Here is a 24,502-nt window from a genome sequence, read left to right as displayed (position 1 = left end):
CAATTTCTCTTTCATTATGTAGCTGAGTCTGGTGTTGAAGACTGTTTGGGTAAAGCTGTTAACAAGACATTTTCTAAAGACACAAAGGAGTCTGTATAGTACTGCAAAGAAGCATTGTATCCCTTCTGTTGCAAATACTGGATTCGGCCTTGGTCAATCAGCAATTTACAGAGACGACCTATATTTTTCCTTTCTTCAACAGTAAGAAGCCTAGATCCAACAACAACAATGCACACAATCAATAAAAATTAGCAATGTGATTTATTTAAAAAACTTAATCATTTACCATAAATACTATATTTTTTAAAAGTAGCACTTATAACGCAAGTCCATAAGCTGCCATACAGTAAATGTTAATAGATATGGCAATTTATTAGCTGAACCGTTAATATTATTAGCACCTGTGAGTACTTACCGTAAGGCTCCTTAGAACTGTGCTACATACTGAACCTACCCTCCATGTTTTCTAAGGGACCTTTTATTTGAGACCATAATTAAGAATTTATGAGTATTTTCAACTCAGAATTCCATTTTATAACCTTGTGTGTTATAATCATTTCTCCTTCTTGTTGAATATCACAAAATATGTCACTTACCTGGATAAACCTTCAGGATTATCATCTGTTTTCCTGAATCCTTCATGCTCATCTTCATTATCACTGGCCTGATCATCTCTTTTCTTTATATTAATTTCGGATGTTTCCAAAGTTGTTTCCCGCATTCCACAAGTAGCCCAGCTACTCATTCGTTGGAAATAGTTAAATTCTAGTGGCCCAAGTCCTAGGGTCTTGAAAAATTCTTTGCCTACATAATGCCTCCAATCACACCTGTGATGACAACAGAGTGCAATAACGATGCCAGCTACAGGGATCTGCTGATCCAATTCATTCTTTTTACTTCCTTCATTTACCAAAGTGTCATTTTCTGCATCAGTTTTATCATTCTTTATACGCTTGGCTTCAGGTTCCTCATTTTTTTCTTTGCATCTGGTAGGATAGGTTTCAACTAAACATCGCAATGCAAGATCTACAAACATAATTACATCATATAACCTCCAAACCACATAGTAAGAAATAAATATTTTGTACATTTACAAAGCAATGCAGTAAATATTTTCCATTATTGCCGAGTAAATTGTCTATTTTATTCTACGATTTCCTGGTGTTTTCCATTCAATTCATGTACAGTCTCATTTTTTCTATTTATTTATTCTGTAATAAAGCTTATATCCCCATAATAGCTGGAAGGAAGGGAAGTTTAAGTTTTGCAACTTGGAAAAGTCTTAACTCAGAAACTGGATTTCTTTTCTCCTTCCTCTGACTAAATAAAGCTCAGTGTTGACAAGAAAGAACTTTTATCAAAACTACAACAACAAACCTACCTCTAAAACCCAGGGAAGTTGTTAACCAAAGAGCACTTGACTGTCACATTATTTGACCCCTATCAATCCAAAGGAATGCGATGAAGGCCACTTTGAGGGACTCTCCACATAATTTCTCTCTCTACCACTTTTGTAGTGGCAAAGAACTACCAACCCCTCTACTTCCCACACTGGGATGTTTCTTACTGTTGTTGAAGGGTGGCAAGAAGGGAAAATAAGGTTGTTGGGAAAGTGGTGGAGGTAGAATCTGAAAGGTAGTATTTAAAGACAAAAGTACTTCATTCTTAAGTTTTCCTGCTTATTGTATGAATGGACAGTCATGGCTGTGACAATTCTGACCTACTCTCTCTTGGGATGATGAGACCCAAATGCAGGACAAATCATTTATGTCTTGATATTTCTTATACCAATTGACTCTATTCCCAAACATAGTGGTAGGAAGGGAACCAAAGCTCAGGAGAGACTTTTTTTTATTATATGAAATTAAAATTTCTTTTTGCACAAAGCTAATGTTAAAATCAGAAGGAAAACAATTGAAAAAAAATATTTGCAGCAAGTTTCTCTGATAAAGGTATCATTTCCAAGCTACAGAAGGAACTTCATATTTATATAAGAGCAAGGATTATTCTCCAATTGTTAAATTGTCAAAGAATATTAGTAGGTCATCCTCAAAGGGAGAAATCTAAACTATCAACAGCATATGAAAAATGCTCCAAATCACTAAAAATTAGAAAAATGCAAATCGAAGCAACTCGGATATTCTCTGTTAGACATATGATTGGCAAAAGTGTCAAAAAGGGAAAATAAAAGATGTTGGGGAGGTTCTAGGGGAAAAATATATGCTAATGCACTGCTGGGAGATTTTAATTGGTATAGCCATTCTGAAATACAGTTTTAAACTATTACCAAAAAGTCACTAGTCTATGCCTGTCCTTTGATCCAGTGATATCACCAACTAGGTTTATACCCCTAAAGAGATCAAGAAAGAAGATAAGGATGTATGTACATATGTACAAAAATATTTATAATACATTTTTTTGTAGTGGCAAAGAACTAAAAATGAAGAGGGTCCCAATAATTAGGGAATAGCTAAACAAATTATGAAATAGGAATAAAATGGGCAGCTATGTAGTGCAATGGATAAGAATGCTGGACCTGGACAGTCAGGATGACTCATCTTCTTAAGCTCAAATATGGCTTCAAACACTCACTAGCTGTGTGACCCTGGGCAAGTCACCTAAGCTTGTTTGCCTCAGCATTCCATTGTAAAATAAGATGGAGAAGGAAACAGCAAACTACTCTGGTATCTTTGCCAAGCAAACCCCAGATGGGGTCATGGGAGAGTTGGACATGACTGAAAAATGACTGAATAGCAATGTAATGAAATATTATTGTGCTGAAAGAAATAATGAGAGACTTTTAGAAAAACCTTAGAAGACAAACTGAGCAGAACCAAAAGAACAATGTATATAATAACAATATTGCAAAGACAACTTTTGCAGTGACCAACCATGATTTCAGAAGACAAGTGATGAAATGTGCTACAACCCTTCTGATAGAAGTAACAGATGCAAGATGCAAAATGAGATATGGCCAATGAGGAATGTGTTACAATTTTGTTACACGAGTTTCTTCACTGAAAAATAAATACAAATTTAAAAAAGCAAAGTGATACGAGGATGTCACTTAACATCAATTTATGAAGGAATGAAGGAAAGGAATGCTTATTAATTAAAATAATAGTTTAAAAAAAAGAAAGGTTAGGCGGTGCCAGATCATAAAAAAGCCTTGAATTCTAAGCAAAATAGTTTGAATTTTATTCCGAAAACAAGACTTTGAACTGAAGAGAGCCATAACCAGATGTCTACCTGCATAAAGAAAAAGTCTGTCATTAGTATGCAGGATAAATTATGGGGAGATCATACAGTCTTGAAGACCTGTTAAGAGGTATTTCAATAATCCAGCTGGAATGAGAAGGTTGTGTGGATGAGATTGTGGAGAAAATACTAACAAGACTTGGTAATGACTTTGAATGTGATGGGGGAGACAAGAGTCAAAGGTGTCAACAAGATTTTGAATCTAAGTGAATGTTGCTAGACTGGGGGGGGGGGTGCCAGAAGAGGATGCAGGTGTAATCTGATGTACAAGGAAGCTGCCTGGTGGGATGTGTTAAAAGGAGCTGCTTAATCAAGTTTGGAGTTCAGAAAAAGGGCTGACTAGAGATGCCTTTAATTTTCACATATATAAGAGCTACAGCTGTGTCAAGTGAAGGAAACTGCCCAAGGAGAAGGTGCAGAGAATGAAAAGGATGATAGATAAAACCTCAGGATATGCCTATCTTAAGCAGCTGGGAAAACGACAGTGTTCCAAGGAGAAGAAAGAAAAGCCTTTGGAAGTACATGATAACCAGGAGAGGGTAATATGTCTGAAGACAAACAAAAGAAAAATATCTAGAAGCACAGAGGAAATAGTCAAAAGTATCTCATTTTTAAAAGAGGTCAACGAGGATGAAAATTTTGTAAGAAAAAAAAAAAGGCCACGACATTGGATAATGGTGACCTTTAAAAGAATAGTTCTAGGAGAGAAGCAAGGAGGCAGTAGCTAGAAGGGTTTTATAAAGGGGTTGAAGAAAGCTTTGTTTTTTCAAGGACAAGGAAGACCCAAATATGACTATAGGCAGATGGGAAGGAGGAAAATTCGATTCATTTAAACAAACATTTATTAAGTACCAACTATGGATAAAATGCTGGAATTACAAAACTCAAAAATGAAAAATGGTCTCTACCCTCAAGAAATTTATGTTCTGGGGGCAGCTGGGTAGCTCAGTGGAATGAGAGTCAGGCCTAGAGATAGGAGGTCCTAGGTTCAAATCCAGCCTCAGACACTTCTCAGCTGTGTGACCCTGGGCAAGTCACTAGACCCCCATTGCCTACCCTTACCACTCTTCTGCCTTGGAGCCAATACACAGTATTGACTCCAAGACGGAAGGTAAGGGTTTTATAAAAAAAAAAGAAAGAAAGAAAGAAAGAAAGAAAGAAAGAAAGAAATTTATGTTCTCCTGGAGGGATACAATATATAAACAAAGAAGTAAATACAAGATAATTTGAGGATGGAGACAGCTAGGGGGAATAAGAAAGGCTTCAAACAGAAGGTGGTATATGGGATGAACACTGAAGCAAATGACAGATTCTAAGAAGAGATGAGGTGAGAAAACATTCTAAACACGGAGACAAACTAGGCACAAAGGTGGCAGATGTAAAACTCACAATAAGGAGTCATAGTGTGAATGGGCTTTCAATGTCAGGTGGAGGAATTTGTACTTTATCCTAGATGTAATAGGGATTTTTTAATAGAGGAGTGGTGGTGACCATCAGATGTGTGCTTTAAGATTATTTTTGGCAGTCATTATGAAGGATGAACATTAGAGAAGAGAGACTGGAAGCAGAGGGACCAATTTATAAGGATATTGTAATGATCCGTATGAGAAGTAAAGAAGGTCTGACGCAGGGTGGGGACAGAGTGAAGAGTATTAGAAATTTAAGATGCAGGAGAGAAGGAATGGAGATGGGACACTTAACTATCTTTGTGAACCTGGGCAGTCACTTAACCTGCCTGGGTCTTAGTTTGTTCATTTATAAAATGAAGGCATTAGATTACACACCTCTCCTCAGTCTCTTTCAGCTTTAAACCAATGATGGGATCAATGACACAAGTAGAGAGATTAGATTTTAAAAACTTAAATGAACATGTCTGTATTAATCTGCACATTTTTATGTTTCTATGTTTCATACCTGTTGCCACACCGCATAGATGTTTTCCAATTCCAACCACAGGTAACTTTTCTTTTATTAGCACAGGTATTTTGCCTGAAGAAAAAGAGGAGGAAATTGAGGAGTAATAAGATAGTAAATCTTTTATGAAAGGAAAGAAGTAATATCTCTTGAGAGAGAAGTAGTAGAATGAGAGAATCATAAAATTTTAGAGTTGAAATGATTCTTAGAGGTTTATCTAATCCAGTATTTTCCAACTGCCAGTTCATTGCAAAACCTTTATTTTCCCAGACAATCCTTACTTAATAATAGCAATTTCTAAATTTAGCACTAAATCAACAACAAAAAATTTAATAAGAAAATATTGTACATGAAACCACAAACTTATATTATTTAAAATTCTGTTAACGAAATGTGTAGATTAGACATTAACAAACACATCTTTCTTATTTACATGCCCTTCTAGAACCTTCTTTCTTATTTTTATTTTAAAAAGAGTTTCCCCTATTCTTATTATCATTTATCTAACTGTAGTTAGCATGCATATATATACATATACATATACATATACATATACACACATATATATATATACATATATATATAGTTGCCCCAATTTTGGGGAGAGATGAACTATAACTCAGGATATTGAAAGAATTGGCAGATATAACTGCTGCACCACTGTCTTGAGTTCTAAAAAAAATACAGAGTGAGAAGACTACAGTATTAGAGAAAAGAAATTGTCTTGATTTAAAAAAATAAAGCAGAATGAAATCTTCAAATTATATATCAGTGATTGGCTTCATTTCTTGATAATACTCTAGAACAGTGGTTCCCAAACTTTTTGGGTCTACTGCCCCCTTTCCAGAAAAAAATATTACTTAGCCCCCTGGAAAATAAATTTTTAAAAAAATTTTAATAGCAATTAATAGAAAAGATAAATGCACCTGTGGCCATCACCACGCCCCCCTGGATAGCTGTAGCACCCACCAGGAGGCGGTAGCGCCCACTTTGGGAATCACTGCATCTAGAATCTATTATTAAAAGAATGGTTAATGAGTACCTAGAAAAAGAAGTAATTATAAAGAGCCAGCATGGCTTTATCAAGAATAAGTCAAAATAGACTATCTACATTTTCTTTTTAGACAAGCCTTGAAAATCAAGGAAACATTGTAGAACTCCTTAACCTATAAAATTTCATGTTATTCTTACAGACAAGATAGGGGGACTTAATAGATACAGAAATGGCTAAAAAACTTGATCTAAAAGAGTATTGTTTAAAAGTTTAATGTGAACTTAGAAGAAAGTCTCTAGTAGAATATTTCAGGAATCTCTGCTTGGTCTAATGCTTTTAATTCAATGACTTGAATAAAGGCAGAGACAGCATACTTAACAAATCTACAGATGACATAAAGCTGAGAAATATAGCTAACAAACTAGATGTCAAAGTTAAGATTCAAAAACAGCTGGATGGATTAGGAGCCTGGGCCCAAACAAGGAAGATAAAATTTAACAGGAATGAATATAAAGTCTCACATATATTAAAAAACAACAACAAAAAACCCCAACTACTTTAGTAATACAAAATGGGGAGGGATGGACTTAAAGTGAAAAATACTAGGAAACTTTAATAAAGAATTACAGACAAGATCAGATTCAGACATGTGATGAGGCTGTTAAATAAACTGGTTGAGGTTCAGGAATAAAGGGATAGTAGAGTTAGCTCTCCTCAAACCATACAGAGTATTCAGATCTGGGAGTCCTATTTTAAGAACACTGATAAACTGGAAAGCATCCAGCAGAAGGCAACCAGAACTATAAAGAGGCTAAAGCCTGGGTGGGGGTATGAGACGTGATTGTATACTTTAAGTATCTAAAGAGAGATCAGATTTGTTCTATTTGGTCTCAGAGAGCATAAATAGGGCATGGTACTATAGAAAGAACAGGAGTCAGAGGACCTGGGTTCAGATCTCACCTCTGAAACATAAACTTTATTACTTGAGTGACCTTAAGTAATACACTTACTATCTCTGGACCTTAGTTTCCTCATCTGTAAAGGAAACAGACTAAAGGGTTTCAGGTCCCTTCTAGCTCTAGATCTATGATCTGAAGTTGTAAAGAGGCAAATTAAAACTCCTTAACAATTACAACTATCCTATGGTGGAATAGGCTGCCTCAGATTCCACTTATTGTTAGTCTTTAATCAACATACGAATGACTACTCTTCAAGTATGTTAGAGAAGAAATCCTTTTTTTCCCTTATGTTAAACTGGAAAAGTCAATAAGGTCCCTTAGGACTCAAATTCCCTGGCTGTGCAAAATGTAACAAGGCTAATTTAAACTGAACCACATTTAAATCTTTTAAAAATCTTTTAAAAAGTTAACATGTGGGCCAGAAATCAGGTACTATATTTAAGTCATGGTCACTTCTAAGACAAAGTGTTCCTGAGCCTTTAAAGTTATCACTATTAATAAAATAATATTAATAAAATAATTCCAATTTGCAAATTATTTTCCTTTGCCATAGTTACAACCTCAGTTCTTCACTCCAAGCTTAGCACTCTTCGTAACACAACATTGTCTCTGACTATTTCCATATTTTAATTGGTCAAAAGAGTTAACATATGTAGTGTTTTTTAAACCAAAAAACTGCTATATAAATGCAATTTTTAATAACTTCATCACTGGCCATTTTCATAGGGTCATAGATTTAGACTTGGAAGAGACCTTTGAGGCTATCTGGTCCATACCCTCGTTTTACATATGAGAAATCTTGTGAGGCCACGGAGCTTAAGTGACTTGTCCAATATCACAACAGTAGAGATTTTCTGACTCCAAATACAGTGTTCTTTCCATTTTACCATGTTACTTTCTCTATTCCTCTACCCACATGGTTACCATCCTATCTCAGACCCTTATTACTTCTTACTTGGACTAATTCCAATAGGTATTAATGAATCTGCCTCTAGTTTTTGCCCTCTCCACCCAGCTTATGAACTGACAGTCCTACAGGTTAGGTCTGGCCATCTTACTCCTGTGATCAGAAAGTGCCAATAACTCCTAATATCTGAAGGATAAAACACAAACTCTTATGTTTGAGCCAGAAGTCGGCTCTAACCTATCTACCCCATTTCACCTTCCTCGCCGCAGGTGATTTACATGCTAGCCACTGGCTGACTTGCCATTCCTGCACATGACATTCTACCTCTCACCTACATGCTTCTGCAGTCTCCTTTATTCCTGGAATGCTGCTCTCCTTCCTCACCTCTACTTTGTAGGATGCCTGGCTCCCTTCCAGGTTCAGCTCAAGTGCTAACTTTTCCACAAAGCCACTTTTGATGCCTGTTGGTTCCTGCTAAGATTACTTTGTCACTACTTCTCTGTTTCCCCTTAGTAGACTGCAGGGATGTTTCATTTGTCTTTGTAGGAGGGTTTGAATAGAATATGACTGTACAGGCAGTGGTGTCTTAGGCACAATTTGAACACAGATCTCAATATTAAAAGACTTGAGCTCTATTTGCTATCTGGGATGTCATCTGATGACAGACTGGGTGTGCTTTTTGCTACAATGAGCTTATGATTAAAAAAATATCAATCAGAGAATCTCAGAGGTGAGCAGGGCCTCTGTTGAGGAAAAGGAATAGTGAATTATATTATTGTTAGTAGTGTTTTCTATAGGAAATCAATTTCCCCATGGCCTCCTGGAGTCAGGTCAGGCAAAAACAGCCTGCTTCCGGGCTACCAAATTAAGATCTTAAAAGTATTAAAGCCATGGTGAACTTGGACCCATTTTGAAAAATAAGTTGGCCCAGGAACCTGTAGAGAAAAGGGTGTCTTGGTTTCTTATTTGTATGGACAAAGACCCTTCTCCCCTGTGATGAAATAATGGGGAGTAGATGTCTCTAAATCCACCTCTTTGAAATATCTACTAATGGGGGTTTTTCAGGGGAAGTACAAAGGTCAAACTATTAGGCCAGTCAGAAAGAGGACACAGCTTCTGATTTAAGCGGAAGGCAGAGCAGGCTCTTTTTCATGGTAGGAGGCTAGCAAAAACATCCATTCTTTGTTAATGGGAATTGTACACCTCCACTAATAATTTTATTCTTGGAAAAATGGCCTCATATTCCTTATTGGTCAAAATCCCTACACTATACTGTTGTTACATCATCTTGACTTAAACCTGAAATAGAACTGTCTTTATCTTCATTCTCTAATGTTAAGGCCTTTAATGTAAAAGATTAAACAATTTTACTCCTGAGTTTTCCCTGAAACAATGCTTTTTGTGATGAATGATTTCTCAGTAACCACAATTGTTTGGCAATTTACATAATTTATTACTGCATAATTGAAAATTATGTGACTTACTCAGACATAAATGCTGAATATCAATTTGAAGCCTTTCGAATACAGAGTTTTTCTTTTTGTGTTTACCATCTACCTGCACAAATAAAATACCATTATTACAATGAATTTTTATTTAAAGCACTTCATATGACTTTCAAGTATCAGTGACCTTTTGGTTTTCATATAAACCTGAAGCAAAGCAAATGTTTTTCTAGGTTTTCATTACTGTAAAGCTTTGGCACTCTAAAGCCATCAAGAATACAAGTTAAAGGTTACCTTTATGGCTAATATTTGGGAAGGGGGGAAGACAGGGACAGAAGAGTGGGGGAGGGAAGGAGAGAGAGAGAACATTGATGGCCCTTCCTTCAAATTCCTGTTCAGATGCTACTCCCATACAAGGTCAGCCCTGACTGAATCCTACAGTTATCTGAACTCTCTTGCTCTTGGAATTACTTTATAGATAGTTAGTACTTATTTATACTTGTCTACATGTTGTAGTCAACCCTACCCTATCCACCCTCCAAAACCAGGAGAAAGTAAGCTCCTTGATGTCAGAACCTGTTTTGTTTTTATGTTTTTAACTCCAAAATCTGGCATAGTATCTCTAAAATGAATAGTATATAATGTTTCCTTTTAAATATTTTACTTCTAAGAGAATGCCATTTTCTACAGACAAATCCAAAATATAGAGTTGCCATATCTTTTAACCTACCTTGAATCTTGTAGTCACCCTTTCTACTAGCAGGAAGTAGACTTTTTCAGCTTCTTGTGAGGCAATATCAACCCAATGGGACAATTTTCCCTTTCCAGCTCCAAACTCAACAAAACATCTTCTTGGTCCCAATAAATTTAATCTTTCAATGTTACCTAAAATTGAAGCCTGTAAAGTTCTTAAGATTATTTTATAAAAAACAGAAAATATATTTGGTCCAAAGAAGAAAAATGACAATGCAATTTGATATATTCTATTAAAAAAATGTCAGTATATTCATAATTTAAATTTTATATTCATTTACTTTATTTTTGTGACTAGCTTTTGTATTTGTTCATATAAAAAACCCTGATAAATAGAAAAAAGTCTTTAGAACAGGTCTTATTATGAGACTATAGGCAAGTCATTTTTGTGTGAGTAAAAAATTAGTTATTCATATAAAACCACATTCAAGAATCTTTTATTTCACTGGCATGGGTAATGCTTCCCCAGGCATAGTTCATAAACATTCTACAATTTACAAAATGCTCTTTAAGAGTTGCTATGATAGAGCTGGCTGTGGTGGCACATGCCTATAATCTTTGCTACTAGGAAAGGATGAGGCTGATAGAATGCGTGATCTAGGTGTTTTGAGCTCTATTAGTTGAGTATCCCAATTGATTGTATTGAGTGTGGTCAACCTTGCAGTTAACAAGGAGGTCAGGGTGAAGGGTGGAGGTGGAAAAGGCATCGGGTCCTGATCTGTAGTGGGATTAGGATCATGAGTGGCAGCTTAACCTCCAGCCTGGGCAAGAAAGGGAAACCCAATCTTCTCAGCTCCCCCCAAAAAAACAAAAAAAACTACGTGTGAGATATTATTACTCTGTAGTCATCCTATTGATCAGCCCCACTGAATTTAGCTAAGCCTGAACACTGGACAAAAGACATAGAATCTATCATTTGACTAACATAAATCCTTGCGATTTGGTAAGCTCTGCCAGATCTTGTAACCCTCTAACACAGCATTAAGAACCCAGAGTCACCTCTACATCATGATGATGCGTTAAAGGATGAATTTGAAAGATATTCTCTTACTCACTACATTTAGAAATAGAATTTCTGTGAAGTGTATCCATGGAATAGCAAGCAACATTCATTAAATATAGATACTATGGTATAGTCCATACCTGTTGTTTCAAATGCTTGAAAGCAGAATCACCATTTTTGGGGTCATTTAAGACATCATGCAATGCAGGATGTGACATTATTTGTTCTTTAAGTGTACAATTCACACCTATGTCAAAAATATAAGTGCAATAGCTTAAGCAACTTGAAAAATAAAATTTAAACAATAATATGGAAATAGGTCTTGATCAATGATACATGAAATAACCCAGTGGAATTGCATGTTGGCTATGGGAGGCAGGGAGGGAATTTGGTGGGGAGGGAAAAGAACATGAATCATGGAACCATGGAAAAATATTCTAAAAAATAATAAAAATGCACAGCTCAAAAAAGAAAAAGAAAAATAAAATTTAAACAATAATATGGAAATAGGTCTTGACCAATGATACATGTAAAACCCAGTGGAATTGCACGTTGGCTACGGGAGGCAGGGAGGGAATTTGGTGGGGAGGGAAAAGAATATGAATCATGGAACCATGGAAAAATATTCTAAAAAAATAATAAAAAATAAAATAAAAATGCATAGCTCAAAAAAGAAAAAGAAAAGAAAAAGAAAATTTAAGATTCTAGTTCCCGGGTCATCTATTAAAACAGACTATCAACTAATACATCTCATCACCTAAGACTATAAAATATTTTACTGTTCAGTTTTAATCAGACATACCATTGCTGGCTTTTCTCAATTTCTTAATTAAGTTTTCCAATTGCTCTTCGGATAAAGAAGAAATTGGGACCTGTATATAAACCCAAACAACCATAAATAAAATATTTCCTTTTAAAAATTCTCTGTATAAGCAGCCTTATAAATATTCAACTTTAAAATAAACCTTATATATGAATGGCTTTTGCCTCCTAACATCTCTTTCTGCTTGAATTCTTCCTCATTCCTGATGTTCCAGAAAATTACCATTATTATTGAAAGACACTGAAGTCTGTAATCCCCTAAAGCAGTGATGGGGAAACTTTTTAAAGAGGGGGCCAAAGGAAAGGAAATGCTCATCTGTCAGTCTGTTTCTAAGGCAACTCTTTAGAAGTTTCATTGTATTGTATCCTACTTGTTGTATGCGTCAGATTAGGAATAATGTCACTGGCTGGATAGAACATTTCAGGTGGCTGCATCTGGCCCGTGGGCTGTAGTTTGCCCACCACTACCCTAGAGCTAGCTTTCCCCGTGTAGCCATAAAAAAATATTGGCTAAATGGAGCTACCTTTTAGCTGTCACCTCTCTTACCCACTCAAAGAGAAAAAGATTTAGGACATCCTTGGTCATTTTACAGATAAATAAACTGAGTCTCAGAGAGAAGAAATGTCTTATCTGTGAAATCACAGGTTATAAATGGCAATCTGAATCTGAACCCAGACGCTCTGAAATTATAGTCCACTTTCTACAGATTCAGGCCTCAAAGAAGCTCAGGACATAGGATTCACCTCCAGAGAAGATGGAGACACATGTTCATGACTAATAATATTAAGATTTTCCAGAAGTGGCATGACTAGATTATCCTCCATCCCCCAGCTCCTTACTCAGTAGTAGTTCAGTTGTTTTAAATGTCTTGACTCTTCATGATCCCATTTAGGGTTTTCTTCACAAAGATACTGCAGTGCTTTGCCATTTCCTTTTCCAGCTCATTTTATAGATGAGGGAACTGAAACTAACAGTTATGTGACTTGCCTAGGGTCACACAGCTAGTAAGTGTCCGAGACCATATCTGCTCTGGAAGATGAGTCTGCTCGACCATAAGCTAGTTGCTTTCTATTTTCTTCAGGATCAAGAATGAAATCTTGTTTGGCAAAAGAGCCCTTCACAACTTGACCCCTTCTGACCTTTCCAGTCTTCTTACACTTTGCCTCCGCTCAAGCCTCTCTGAGCTAGTTCCAATAATCTTCTTGCTGTTCCTCACACACTCTATCTCTCAACCAGTTTTCTCACTGGTTTCCTCCATGCCTGGGATGCTTTCTTTTCACTTACATCTACTGGCTTCTCTGAGGACTCAGCTCAAATCTCCGCCCAGTACCTTCTCTTTAAACTTACTGTCTCTTTATAATGCATAGATCTTATATGTACAGTTATTGGAATGTTGTCCCTCCCATTAGAATATTAGCTTCTTGAGGACAAGGACCATTTTTTGGCCTTTCTTTGTAGCTTTAGTGTTTAGCATATAATAAATACTTCATAAATGCTGACTTTTAAATTATAAATTAAATAGGATGGTACATGTGTGTGTGTGTGCGTGCATGTGTGTATTGTAGTGTGTGTACTGCTTCAATTAAAAAAATGAAAAAGCACAAATAACCAACTAGAAGCTAATTTTACAACAACATAATCATTAGACTTAGGGTTCTCTTATTATTATTATTTTAAACTCTTACCTTCTATCTTAGAGTCAATACTGTGTATTGGTTCCAAGGCAGAAGAGTGGTAAGGGCTAGGCAATGGGGGTTCTGACTTGGCCAGGACCACACAGCTAGAAAGTGTCTGAGGCAAGATTTGAACCCATGACCTCTCTTCTCTAGGCCTGGCTTTTAATCCATTGAGCCATCTAGCTGCTCCCTCTTACTATTTTTTTTTAATTAAACGATGAATCAATGCACTTACCTGTTCATCAAGGATTTCTGTTTCATCTTTTAATCCTGCATTAATATCTTGAATAAAGTAGTCCTTAAGAAAAATACAGAACAAATCAACTGAATTTTGCAGAATATTTATATATGTCTAAAAGATCTGTGATTTTATCAGTGTGTACACTAATTTCACCAATAAAGAATAAATCCAATAGCATATGGTTTTATGCATTATGACAAAAAATATGAATTGTTAGCTATCCAACTTGTAATTCAACACTCCAATTGATCGATTCAGATTTTATACATAAATATGTATCTGTGTATATCTATCACTTTGCTAACCTCAAAGTCCCATGTAAATGTTAACTCTTGTTATGCGAATGATAGTGATGATGTCTGGATCATATTTTCCCATTAGTCTGTAGGGTCCCTTAAGCCAGGAATTAACATGAATCCACCTAAATTTAATTTAGGTCTTATTTAAACTCCAGTGTTGAGAATATAGCTTTGCCCATAGTAGACACTTACTGGAATAAATGGAACTTATTTACTTCTACCTCATTAGACTGTGAGCTCCTCAAGGGCAAGGACTTACTCGTGCCTTCTTTGCATTTTTTGTTCTCATAGTACTTAGCACCTAGTAGTGCTTATAAATGCCTATTGACTGGCTGACAGTCCTGCTAATGGATGACTAAGGGTAGAGAGTTTTGCCAAAAGGTGCTAACAGTTCAGTTATTACAATGACTAGAAATGGCTGCTCTTGAAAAATGATTGAATGGAATTTTAATTTATTTTATTTAAATATTTAAGTGCTCACTGTTCTATTAGACCCTGGGGATACAAACAGAAAAATCAAGACAGTCCCTTTTCTCAAGGAGTTCATGCTCAGATTGGGGAAAGACAACACATATAGAAATAAAGTTGTAAGACAGAAGGCCCAGAAAGCCCAACGGTATATGGGGAAGGTGTTAAGAGTGCAGATGGCAAGGCCCAGAGGCCCTCAGGTTACATAAACAGGTTCAGATCACAGATGGGAATAGGGAAGGGGAGGGAGTGTATCAAGGCAGGGCAGATGGCAAAGGCTGTGGAAGGGCAGATCATAAGTCCTTATCCTCCATCTCATCAAAAGGAATAGAATTGTTGACTCCCATCTCATCCAAGCTCTATGAAGACGAGGGAGCCCCTGGTGGTGGATGGGTTCTGGGAAAGTAGGGCTGAGTGGGATGAATGGAAAGACAAGGTGGTGAGGGTGACAGGCCTTTTTGACAGCTAGAGTCTGGGATGGGATCTAGGTCTGTCTGAAGTTAGGGGAGGAGATACCTGCAGTTCTTTTAGCCTCTTTTTGAAGATTTCCAAAGAGGAGGGAACTTATCACCTCCAAAGCAACCTGTCCTAGTTAATTCTTGGAAGGTTTTTCCTTACATCAAGTCTAAATTTGCCTTTCTGTAATTTCTACTGACTGCTCATTTCTGGCAATTGGGACCAAGCAAAATAAGTAATATTTTTATATGACATTGCTTCAAATATTTGAAGAGAATGGTCATATACTTTTATAAATCTCTCTTCTTCTAAGAATAAATATCTTAGATTCCCTTCAGCTAACTGTGCTTTCCAGGACTCTCATCATTTTGTTCAATCTCCAACTTGACTATCTCCTGATACTGATCCTGATACTGAACAATAAGATAATTCTAGAGATAGTCTTACTATGGAGAAGAACTGTGAAACTTTCTTCTTTTGTTATGGATGGCATGCTTTGCTTAACCTAGACTAAGAGTACACTGCTTTTTTTTTTTTACTGCCATATCAAAAAATAAATTTCTTGAAATTCCCATGTTTTTAATAGAAAGTGTTGTCTAGCAATATGTTCTCAATCTTGTTTTTATGAAGTTGATTTCTGAATCCAAGTGCAGAAAATAATTTTTCCATGTTAAATTCTACCTTCTTGGATTCTGAACTTGGTTTTAGCTTGCTGAAGTCGTCAAAAAATTCGGATTTTGTTATCTTAACATGTTAGCTACCCCTCTTTGCATTATTTTAGATGTAAATTTGACAAGTATACCAATTTCACCTTGCCAAATCAATAAAAAAATGTTGAACAACACAGGCCAAGAACTGATTCTTAAAATATTCCACTAATGGAATTCTCTCCCAAGTTGACATTGACTTGTTAATGACTATATCATGGGTTCATTCAATCAATCAGTTATAAACCTTCCTAATGGTAATATCATCTAGTCCATATCTCTTTATATTCTCAGATAGCACAGGATTCTGCCAAACACTTCACTGAAGCCTATGATGCCTACTATGTTCTCTAACTCTACCAAAAAGGAAAATGATGTTAGTCTGGCATGATCTATTTTTTATGAACCCATGTTGATTTTTAATTATCACAAATTCACTCCCTAAGTGTTTAGAAACCATAACTTTAATGCTAGGTTCTAAAAAATAAATTCCAGGGGAAATATTTTGCAAATGACACATCTTACTTTCCTGAAAACTGAAAGTCTGAGGAAACCTATTCTTTCTGCCAATTCCTCCTGCCTCACTTGAAGACAAATTTTGCTTAAAGGGAAAACAAAGATGGTTAAATCAGATATCATGTTATCTTCCTATAAAAGTGCTATGGTATTTTGGGACTTTAAAAGAAACATAAAAGAGATTTTTATACTGTGGTTTTAAAGCACTGAAATACTTTAATTGGTTATTTTTGCTTAATTCCTGTAGCATTTAAAAAATATATCACTTTTTTTTTTTTTAACATTTTTAAACCCTTAACTTCTGTGTATTGGCTCCTAGATGGAAGAGTGGTAAGGGTGGGCAATGGGGGTCAAGTGACTTGCCCAGGGTCACACAGCTGGGACGTGTCTGAGGCCAGATTTGAACCTAGGACCTCCTGTCTTTAGGCCTCTCAATCCACTGAGCTACCCAGGTGCCCAAAATATATCACTTTTAGTGCTTTTTAATCTATAAAATTCATTTTAAAAGCTACCTTTCATATCTCGCCTTTCCAAAGTATCAGGTTTTATTGTTCACAAGTAAGAGGAAAGTAAAAATTACAACTGTACTATGATTGTTGCATAAATATGCTTAGTAGCTTCCCTTGTTATTGAAAACTCTGTAAAACATTTCTGCTAAATGTCTTCTCTGGGATAACACACTGTAACAAATTGCAAAAAGAAAAATGGGGAAAATGCAATAGGATGTATTTCCTACTTGGAAAAAGATGGATTTGGTTTTCTTTATCACCATCTAGTAATTCTGCCAAGCTTTGCTTTCACCAACTGTACTCATCTAGACAATAAGTAATAAATGTCTTTCTGAGTTTCTGTTGTCCCCTGAATTTACCCTTCAAAGACTGTTCAGCTCTTAATATTCTCAGAAGGAATGTTTGGAAGTTATTAGTTATGTTAACTTTTTCTCACTGATTATGCTAGTTGCACACCTCACTCCATCTCCTGTCTCTTTACTTTTGCACTGGCTATACTTTGGGCCAAAAATGTTATACTTCATCCCTGATTTTGTCTCCCTGGCTTTCTTCAAGACTTAGCTCAGATCCTGTCTTTGGCAGGGGCCATTCCTATTTCCTCTAGCTACTAGTGCCTTTCCTTTTATGATTACTTCCCATGTGTTCTCTATATCTGTATCAAGTTATTCACATACAGTCTCTCCATTAGAATTTGAACTTCTTGAGGGTAGTAATCCAATGTTTGCCTTTGTGTGTGTCTTTACCATTTAGGACAGTGCCTAGCGCACAGTAAGCCTTTGATAATTGCCTGGTGACTAACTAGGAATGGCAGCATAAGAAAAACTATGGTATGAGCAATGTGATAATGTGAACATGGTTTCTCTGCTTCCTAGAGTAATCAATAAAGAGAAGAAACTAACATAGTGAGACAGAATAAAACTTAACAGAGTCTGGGCAGTACATGAACTTTGATTGGAAAAAAATTACAGGTTTCTTTTTTTCACCAAACCTCTAACTTAAATTTAGCATTTCCTTCAGCTGCTCATTTAAAAAAATTTTAGTTCAAGAAGGGATTCATAATGCAAAAACAGATTAAAGCTCATGTTGTATAAGCTAACATAATGGGACTTTTCTAATTACAAGTTGGAAGGTCTAGATATAAGGATGTCAAAGTTGGACAGGACCTAAAATGTTATCTAGTTCAATCTACCCCTGAACTAGATAATCTTCTGTATGACATATATGATATCCAGGTTTTGCCTAAAAGTATTTAGTGAGGATGACTCCATTACACTCTCAGACAGTCCATTTCCTTTTTAAGTATTTCTAATTGTAAGTTTTTCCTCACATCAAACCTAAATTCACCTCTTTGCAGTTTCCATTCATTAGTTCTAGTTTTCTCTTCTGAGATCAAGTTCAAAAATAACAGTGCAAATGAATGGGTCCCATATGTTAATTCTATAGGATAGGGTTCTTTGCTTTCAGCTACAATTGGTTTCTGAAGATATAAAGCATATTTTACATCTCTAGAAATATATATGAGATAGTATGGGGTAAAGTATGAGTCTAGATTGAGAATCAAAAAATCTGGTTCTAATCCCAATTCATATTACTGTGATCAAAGGAAAGGAGGCAACTTAACCTCTCTTTACCTTAGTTTCATCTGTACAACAGTGAAAAAAAATTTATGATTACTTCCTTTAAATGATGTGAGGAAAACAAATTGTGAACCTTAAAACATTATATAAATATAACTTAGTAGTAGTAGTAGAATTGCTACAAGGCAAAATCCAGATTGCATTTGTGCTATATGTTGATCATAAATTTCCTATATTCATCAGTTCAGACAAAAGTGGAAACCACTGAGTGTTAATTTTAATTACTAGTATTTCTACTAATTAAAATCATAAGCTAATTATCTATAAACTAATATCTATAAAATAAAAATTCCATTCCTAAAGTAGGACTATAAGTAACTTCACAGAATTAAACCACACACAATACATAAAAATTAACATTATCAAAAACCAATTTATAAAAGGCTTTCTCTACTGGGATCTTTTTTTTCTATTTTTTCCTCTAAAACAATCTCCATATCTCACAAGATTTCTGTGAAAAATGGCATTTGTAAACTTGAAGATATATTTGAGCTTTTTATTATATAAAATGTTTCATAATATATTTTGAAGCACTTTTACTGATAAGGATACTTACTGGTTTTGGTTTCTCTCTTGAGTTACATTTTTTCAAATGCTTTTCAAGCTGATCTTCATATACTGTGCTAAATTTAAGAAAGCAAATACTTTCAAGTAACAAATATATAGAAGTGGCATTTAAAATACAGGAAAATCTTTAAATTGATCTAGCCCATACTTACTGTTTTGGATCTAGGGGACAGAGTATTCTTTTCCTGATATTTTCTTCCTAGTTTAAAAAGAATACATTGAGTTGAAATATTAAGCTTGTTCCTTGGTAATCATAATGTCCTATTTTTCAGTTCTTTCCCTTACACCTTCTCTACCCTCACTACCTCTAGTAACTCTATTCCTCTCATTCCAATTTTTCATTCCTGCCTTATTTCATTTTTCCATCTTTATAATCTTGTCTCATTTCAATTAAACAGTTTTCCACTTTTGAATTCTTTATCCCATTGGCATATGATACATTATCTATCACTCAGCAGATTACCTTGCCTTCTGATTTACTAAGAATATCAAGGTCATCCAAAGTAAGTTCTCTCAACTCTTCTATGCCACATTTCAAAACTTCTATAAATCTTCTTTATCTGTCTTCTTGCTTTCCTGCAGTATCATCCTTGGGGTGTATGGAAAAATCAAGTAGGACATACACGTCTGGTGTGAGGATCTGCTGAGCTCTTTTCAAGGCTGCTTATTCCTTTTTGGTGTTCATCTGTTACCCAGCTTTTACCTGTGGCTCCAAGAAGCTGTAGCAAGTGCAGCAGCAACATCCTGGTAAACCACCTCACTGGATGGGCTAAATCAAGTTAAGGGTAACGGATGGGCCACAAACCTGTTGGTGAGTTGGACAGGGGTGAGAGACAGTGTCTACCCCAAGTATGTGCAGACTCTCCCCAAAAGACTGGGTGTGGATGGATGAGAACAATTTGTTTGCCATGAAGGTGGCTAAATCAGGTGCTGTGGGGTGCTTAGGACTTGGTCAGAGAAGTAGCCAAGGTCATTTACTGCAATCTCAGGATACCACGAGCCATTTCGACTTTCGTCTTGCCACTGGACTTTGACAACTCTGGAATAAAGGGGGCTGATGACTTTGTGCAACTGTGCCTCACTTTAAATCCAATTTATATATATCATCACCCTGTGATGCCAGTGGTTCTTCAAAAATGAAAGATAAACAATTATCATTGTAGGTATGTTGAGAGTGATCCCAACTCCTCCCAGATCTTTCAGGAACTTGTTCCAGAAATCATTCCCTTTCTTTCTGCCTACTAACATGCCCAGGTCTCCTTCATCTGCTAAAAAACCCTTCAAGATATTGTCCTGTATCTTTCCTTCCTTCAACTACTCAGCTAGAATGACTCTCCTATTGCCTCTACTTCCTCACCATCTATTCATATTTTAACCTCTAATTAGGCTTCCAATTTCATCACTCAATTGAGCTTACTTCCTCCAAATGCACTAATGATCTCTTAACCGATAAATCTAATAGCCTTTTCTCAATATTTATTCCCCTCGAACTCTCCTCTGTAGCACTTAACACTTCACTATCTTCCCTTTTCCTGGGTATTTTCTGCTCATTTGATTTTATGATGCTGTTTCTTCTTAGAACATCAAGATGGCATAGTGGGGAGTTATTGGACCTGGAGTCAGAAACACAAGTTCAAATCCAGCCTCAGATAATTATTAATTGTATAACACTAAGCAAGTCATGTAACCCAGTTTTCCTCATCTATAAAATGAGGTGAAGAATGAAATGGCAAACTACACCAGTATCTGTGCCAACAAAATCTCAAATGGGGTCATGAAGAGTAGGATATGACTGAAACAAGTGGACAACATTATCTTTTTTTTTTTTGCTGGCTTGCTATCTGGCTCTCACTCTCTTTTGTATACTCTCTTGGTATTCTCATCTATGTGGAGGGCTATTAACATCATAATACAGGTGACTCCCCAAACTAAAAAACCCCTTCTCTTGAACCAGTCTCACCAACTACTTTATAGAAGTTTCCACCAGAAAGTCCAATAGCACATCAAAGTCAATATTATCCAAAACAGAACTCAAAGCACCCCTCCCCAACATCCTCTTTTTTCAAAAGGTATCTCCTTTGAAGTTCCTCCCAGTCACCTAGTTTCATAAGTCATCTGCACCCTTATCCTTGCCACTACTCAACACCTAATTAATTTGGATGTCTTATTGTTCTATGTCTAGGATCTCTTGCATCCCATTTTTTTTACTCAAGTTTCTCTTAACTTTATAGAAGCTCTCATCCTTTTCCTGAACTATTATTATAACTTAATTGGAATCACTACTTCCGGCCTCTCCCTTGCCCAATTTGTCCTCCACTAGTCATTTATAGGCTAGAGGAGATGGTCTCTAAGGAGTCAAGTCACAGCAGAAGACTGTTGAGTAGGGGGGAGAGGGAGGGAAGGAGTTTAACTGAGGAGAGAAGATAGCCAGCACTAGAAGAATGCTCCCTTATTCTCCCAACTCCCTATTAACCATAGTGTCTTGCAGTGGAAATACTCATCAAGAAAGAGGAACTATTTCCTGGAGGGAACATGTCCAGTGAGTCAAGACAAAAATAGGAGGAGCTTTCTGAGTTGATAAAATTAGCCCTGGTCATTGGGAGTTGAACTGCAGAGATGAAAAGATATGGAAGCCAAGCTAAACGATTTGCCACGTAGAAAAAATAAATCTAGAGGGAATAGCATGAAGACACCAGGGATCTTGGTTATGGAAAGAAAGAAGCTGAACTAGACAATATACAGAAGAAGCCTGTAATAAGCAACAGTTTTGAGGTAACTGAGAAACCGATCAGTCAATAAACATTTTATTAAGTGTTTACAACATGCCAGGCCCTGTGCTAAGTGCTGGGGATACAAAAAGAGGCAAGACAGTCTCTGCTCTCAAAGAGCTCACAATATAATAGGACTATCTTCAAGGTTTTATGAAAAAGAGGTAGACACCAAGTTGTGGGAGCAAAAAAGTGACAGTAAATATCAATGATTACCAATTTATGCTTACTTATAAAATTTTTATGAAAAAATCCATATAATCATCAAAGGTATCTTTGTTGAAAATATTAGAATGGGACAGACCTTCTTAAGTAATATTCCATAGCAGAGTACATCTTTACAGTTGCCTGAAATATGCAGATAATACCAGATTCCACTGTGTTCATTGTCTAAGTATAAAAAGGGAGTTGAGGGGGCAACTGGGTAGCTCAGTGGATTGAGGGCCAGGCCTAGAGATGGGGGTCCCCGGTTCAAATCTGACCTCAGACACTTCCTAGCTATGTGACCCTCAGCAAGTCACCTAATTCCCATTGCCTAGCCTTTACCACTTTTCTGCCTTGGAATCAATACACAGTAATACAAGGTAAGAGTTAAAAAAAAAAAAAGTAATTTATTTGGAAGAGCACAATACTGTCTTATTTATTATCTCTCATTTAAGATTTCCTCCCATATATATGTCTAAATAATGAGATATTCTGAAAGCTGTAACAAAAGAGATAACTTTATTAATGACTGGTGATTAATATCAAGTAAAGTATTAAATTAGAGAAATGTGTGCTTGCTAAAGGTATTCACCACTGTCATAGAAGAGGGCCATCAGAATCCAAGTTTAAGAAGGATTCCATATAGATGGTAAGGTCCTCCAGATATTCCAATTTAACAGATGACATTATACTGATTAAATCAAGTCTGGAATACTGGAGAGTCTCTTAAATGAGATCCAGAATTCCTCAAAAAGAGTTTCATCTTATTATCTATACAGGAATAACCAAGTTGTAGGAGGGCTGAAACTCTCTGAGCTAATGAGCTGGACTTGGGTATCTGAAAAGCAGAAACTATCCTTACAGATAGTAAATTTCTTCATTTTACTCCAATATTTTAGAGCTTGCTTCCCCCACCCTCCCAGTAACATAAACTATCTTCTCTTACATTTTTTTAAATAACCCTTACCTTAGAACCAGTCTTAGAACCAATATTGTGTATTGTTTTTTACACAGAATTAGTGATCAAGCCCTTGGGGGTAGTGAGGAGGAAAAGGGGGACCTAAAGTCAAACCCAGCCTCAGTTTCCTTTACTATAAAATGGAGATAACAGCTTACTATAACTACTTTTCTAGGTTGTTTTGATGACCAAATGAGATATTTGCAAAGCACTTAGCAGAGTGCCTGACATACTGTAGTAAATCACAGGGAAGCACTTAATGCCCATTCTCTTTCCTCTTACAATGTGAGCTCCTTGAGGGCCTGTTTTTGCCCTTTTTGTATCCTCAGTGTATAGCAAAGTGCTTGACCCACATTAAGCTTTAATAAATGCTTGTAGAAGGACTAAACATTAAAATGTCCAAAGAACTAAAAAGGGCAAAGACAGGCTGCAAGGTGGACACAAGTGGGCTTCGTTGCAGTTACTTGGGCAAACACTTGTGTAATGAGAAAAAGTTAATCCATTATTTAGTAAGAGAGACAAAAAGATGGCTTAATTGGTAACAGACAATACAAGGAAAGCTCCAAATTAGCATGCACATTGTCTACGCAAGGCTTATGGGAAAATATGGTCAAGAATCACCAAGAGTAGGAAGGCAAGAGAAAATAATTTATATAATTAAGGGAGGAAGCACAGACACAGAAAGAATAAATTACAGTCTCAAAGGATCCTAACTAATTCAAGAATGGTGGAAAAGTCCTGGTCAGTCCTAACAGACAATCCAACTCAGACATTAACTAGCAGTGTGACGTTGGGCAAATCAATTAACCTGTTTGTCTCAGATTTCTTAACAGCAAAATGGGGAAAATAATAGCGCCCACCTCCAGGGGGTTGTCCTGAGTCTCAATAAATCTTTAAGAAGCGCTTCTCTGTCCAATAACTGCGCTAAGCCCTGAGGATATGAGGCAAAAAGACCCTGCCCTCGAGGAGCTTACATTCTAACTGAGGAGACAACCTGCAAACAGATAGCTAAAGTGATATTCAAGATAAACAAATAACTAGCAGGGTTTCCCCCTGGAATTAGGAGGAATTGGGAAGGTTTTCTGTAGAAGATGGGGCTTTAATTGAGACTTGAAGACAAGGAGGTCAGTAGGCTCAAAGTAAAACGCTTAGCACAGTGCCTGATACACAGCAGGCGCTATATAAGGGTTAGCTGACGCTATTATTATTATTATATTGCAAACAAACAGTGCAGCCACGCGGGGAAGCCTAGGTGTCCCTACTTCCGCGCCCGTTCCCGCAGCTCCAGCATGCTCCCCGCAGAATCGTCTCCCAGCCGCCGCCACCATGCGGCAGAAACGTTTTTTCCTTTCCACAAAGTAACCGCATCTGCCCTCGGTCGGGACCTGGGCCTCCGCCGTAGTCCGCGGCAAAGTAGCCATCTTCGCAGCTTCCGGAACT

General features: G+C 36.5%; 1 protein-coding gene across 3 annotated transcripts; it reads right to left on the bottom strand.

Annotated features, from left to right (window-relative positions):
• TRMT13 (tRNA methyltransferase 13 homolog) lies at window positions 1–24,502 on the bottom strand. 3 transcript variants are annotated; one of them, XM_044672145.1, is made up of 11 exons: window positions 24,325–24,502; window positions 19,285–19,331; window positions 19,122–19,188; window positions 13,968–14,030; window positions 12,036–12,105; window positions 11,374–11,480; window positions 10,208–10,375; window positions 9,517–9,589; window positions 5,173–5,247; window positions 597–1,026; window positions 1–210 (listed from the first exon to the last, which is right to left on the bottom strand). In XM_044672145.1, the coding sequence occupies exons 1-11, from the start codon at window positions 24,481–24,483 to the stop codon at window positions 15–17; spliced, it is 1,455 nt and encodes a 484-aa protein (XP_044528080.1). In that variant the 5' UTR covers window positions 24,484–24,502; the 3' UTR covers window positions 1–14. The 3 variants fall into 3 exon arrangements, with proteins under 3 accessions (XP_044528080.1, XP_044528081.1, XP_044528082.1); XM_044672146.1 differs by lacking the exon at window positions 597–1,026 and having other exon boundaries at window positions 104–210; XM_044672147.1 differs by lacking the exon at window positions 1–210 and having other exon boundaries at window positions 719–827.

The sequence above is a fragment of the Gracilinanus agilis genome, chromosome 4, assembly GCF_016433145.1.
Source record: "Gracilinanus agilis isolate LMUSP501 chromosome 4, AgileGrace, whole genome shotgun sequence".
Taxonomy (NCBI): domain Eukaryota; kingdom Metazoa; phylum Chordata; class Mammalia; order Didelphimorphia; family Didelphidae; genus Gracilinanus; species Gracilinanus agilis.
Note: the sequence above shows the minus strand (reverse complement) of the source record. Positions and strands in the feature narration are given on the sequence as shown.

What these genes read in the sequence shown, in the direction of transcription:
- TRMT13 (XM_044672145.1), bottom strand. Translation starts at nt 24,483, where the DNA reads ATGGCTACTTTGCCGCGGACTACGGCGGAGGCCCAGGTCCCGACCGAG. An exon ending in GGGTGACTACAAGATTCAAG is followed by an intron (nt 9,590 to 10,207) that starts GTAGGTTAAAAG and finishes TTATTTGTGCAG; the next exon opens with GTAGATGGTAAACACAAAAA. An exon ending in TCTATGCGGTGTGGCAACAG is followed by an intron (nt 1,027 to 5,172) that starts GTATGAAACATA and finishes TTATGTTTGTAG; the next exon opens with ATCTTGCATTGCGATGTTTA.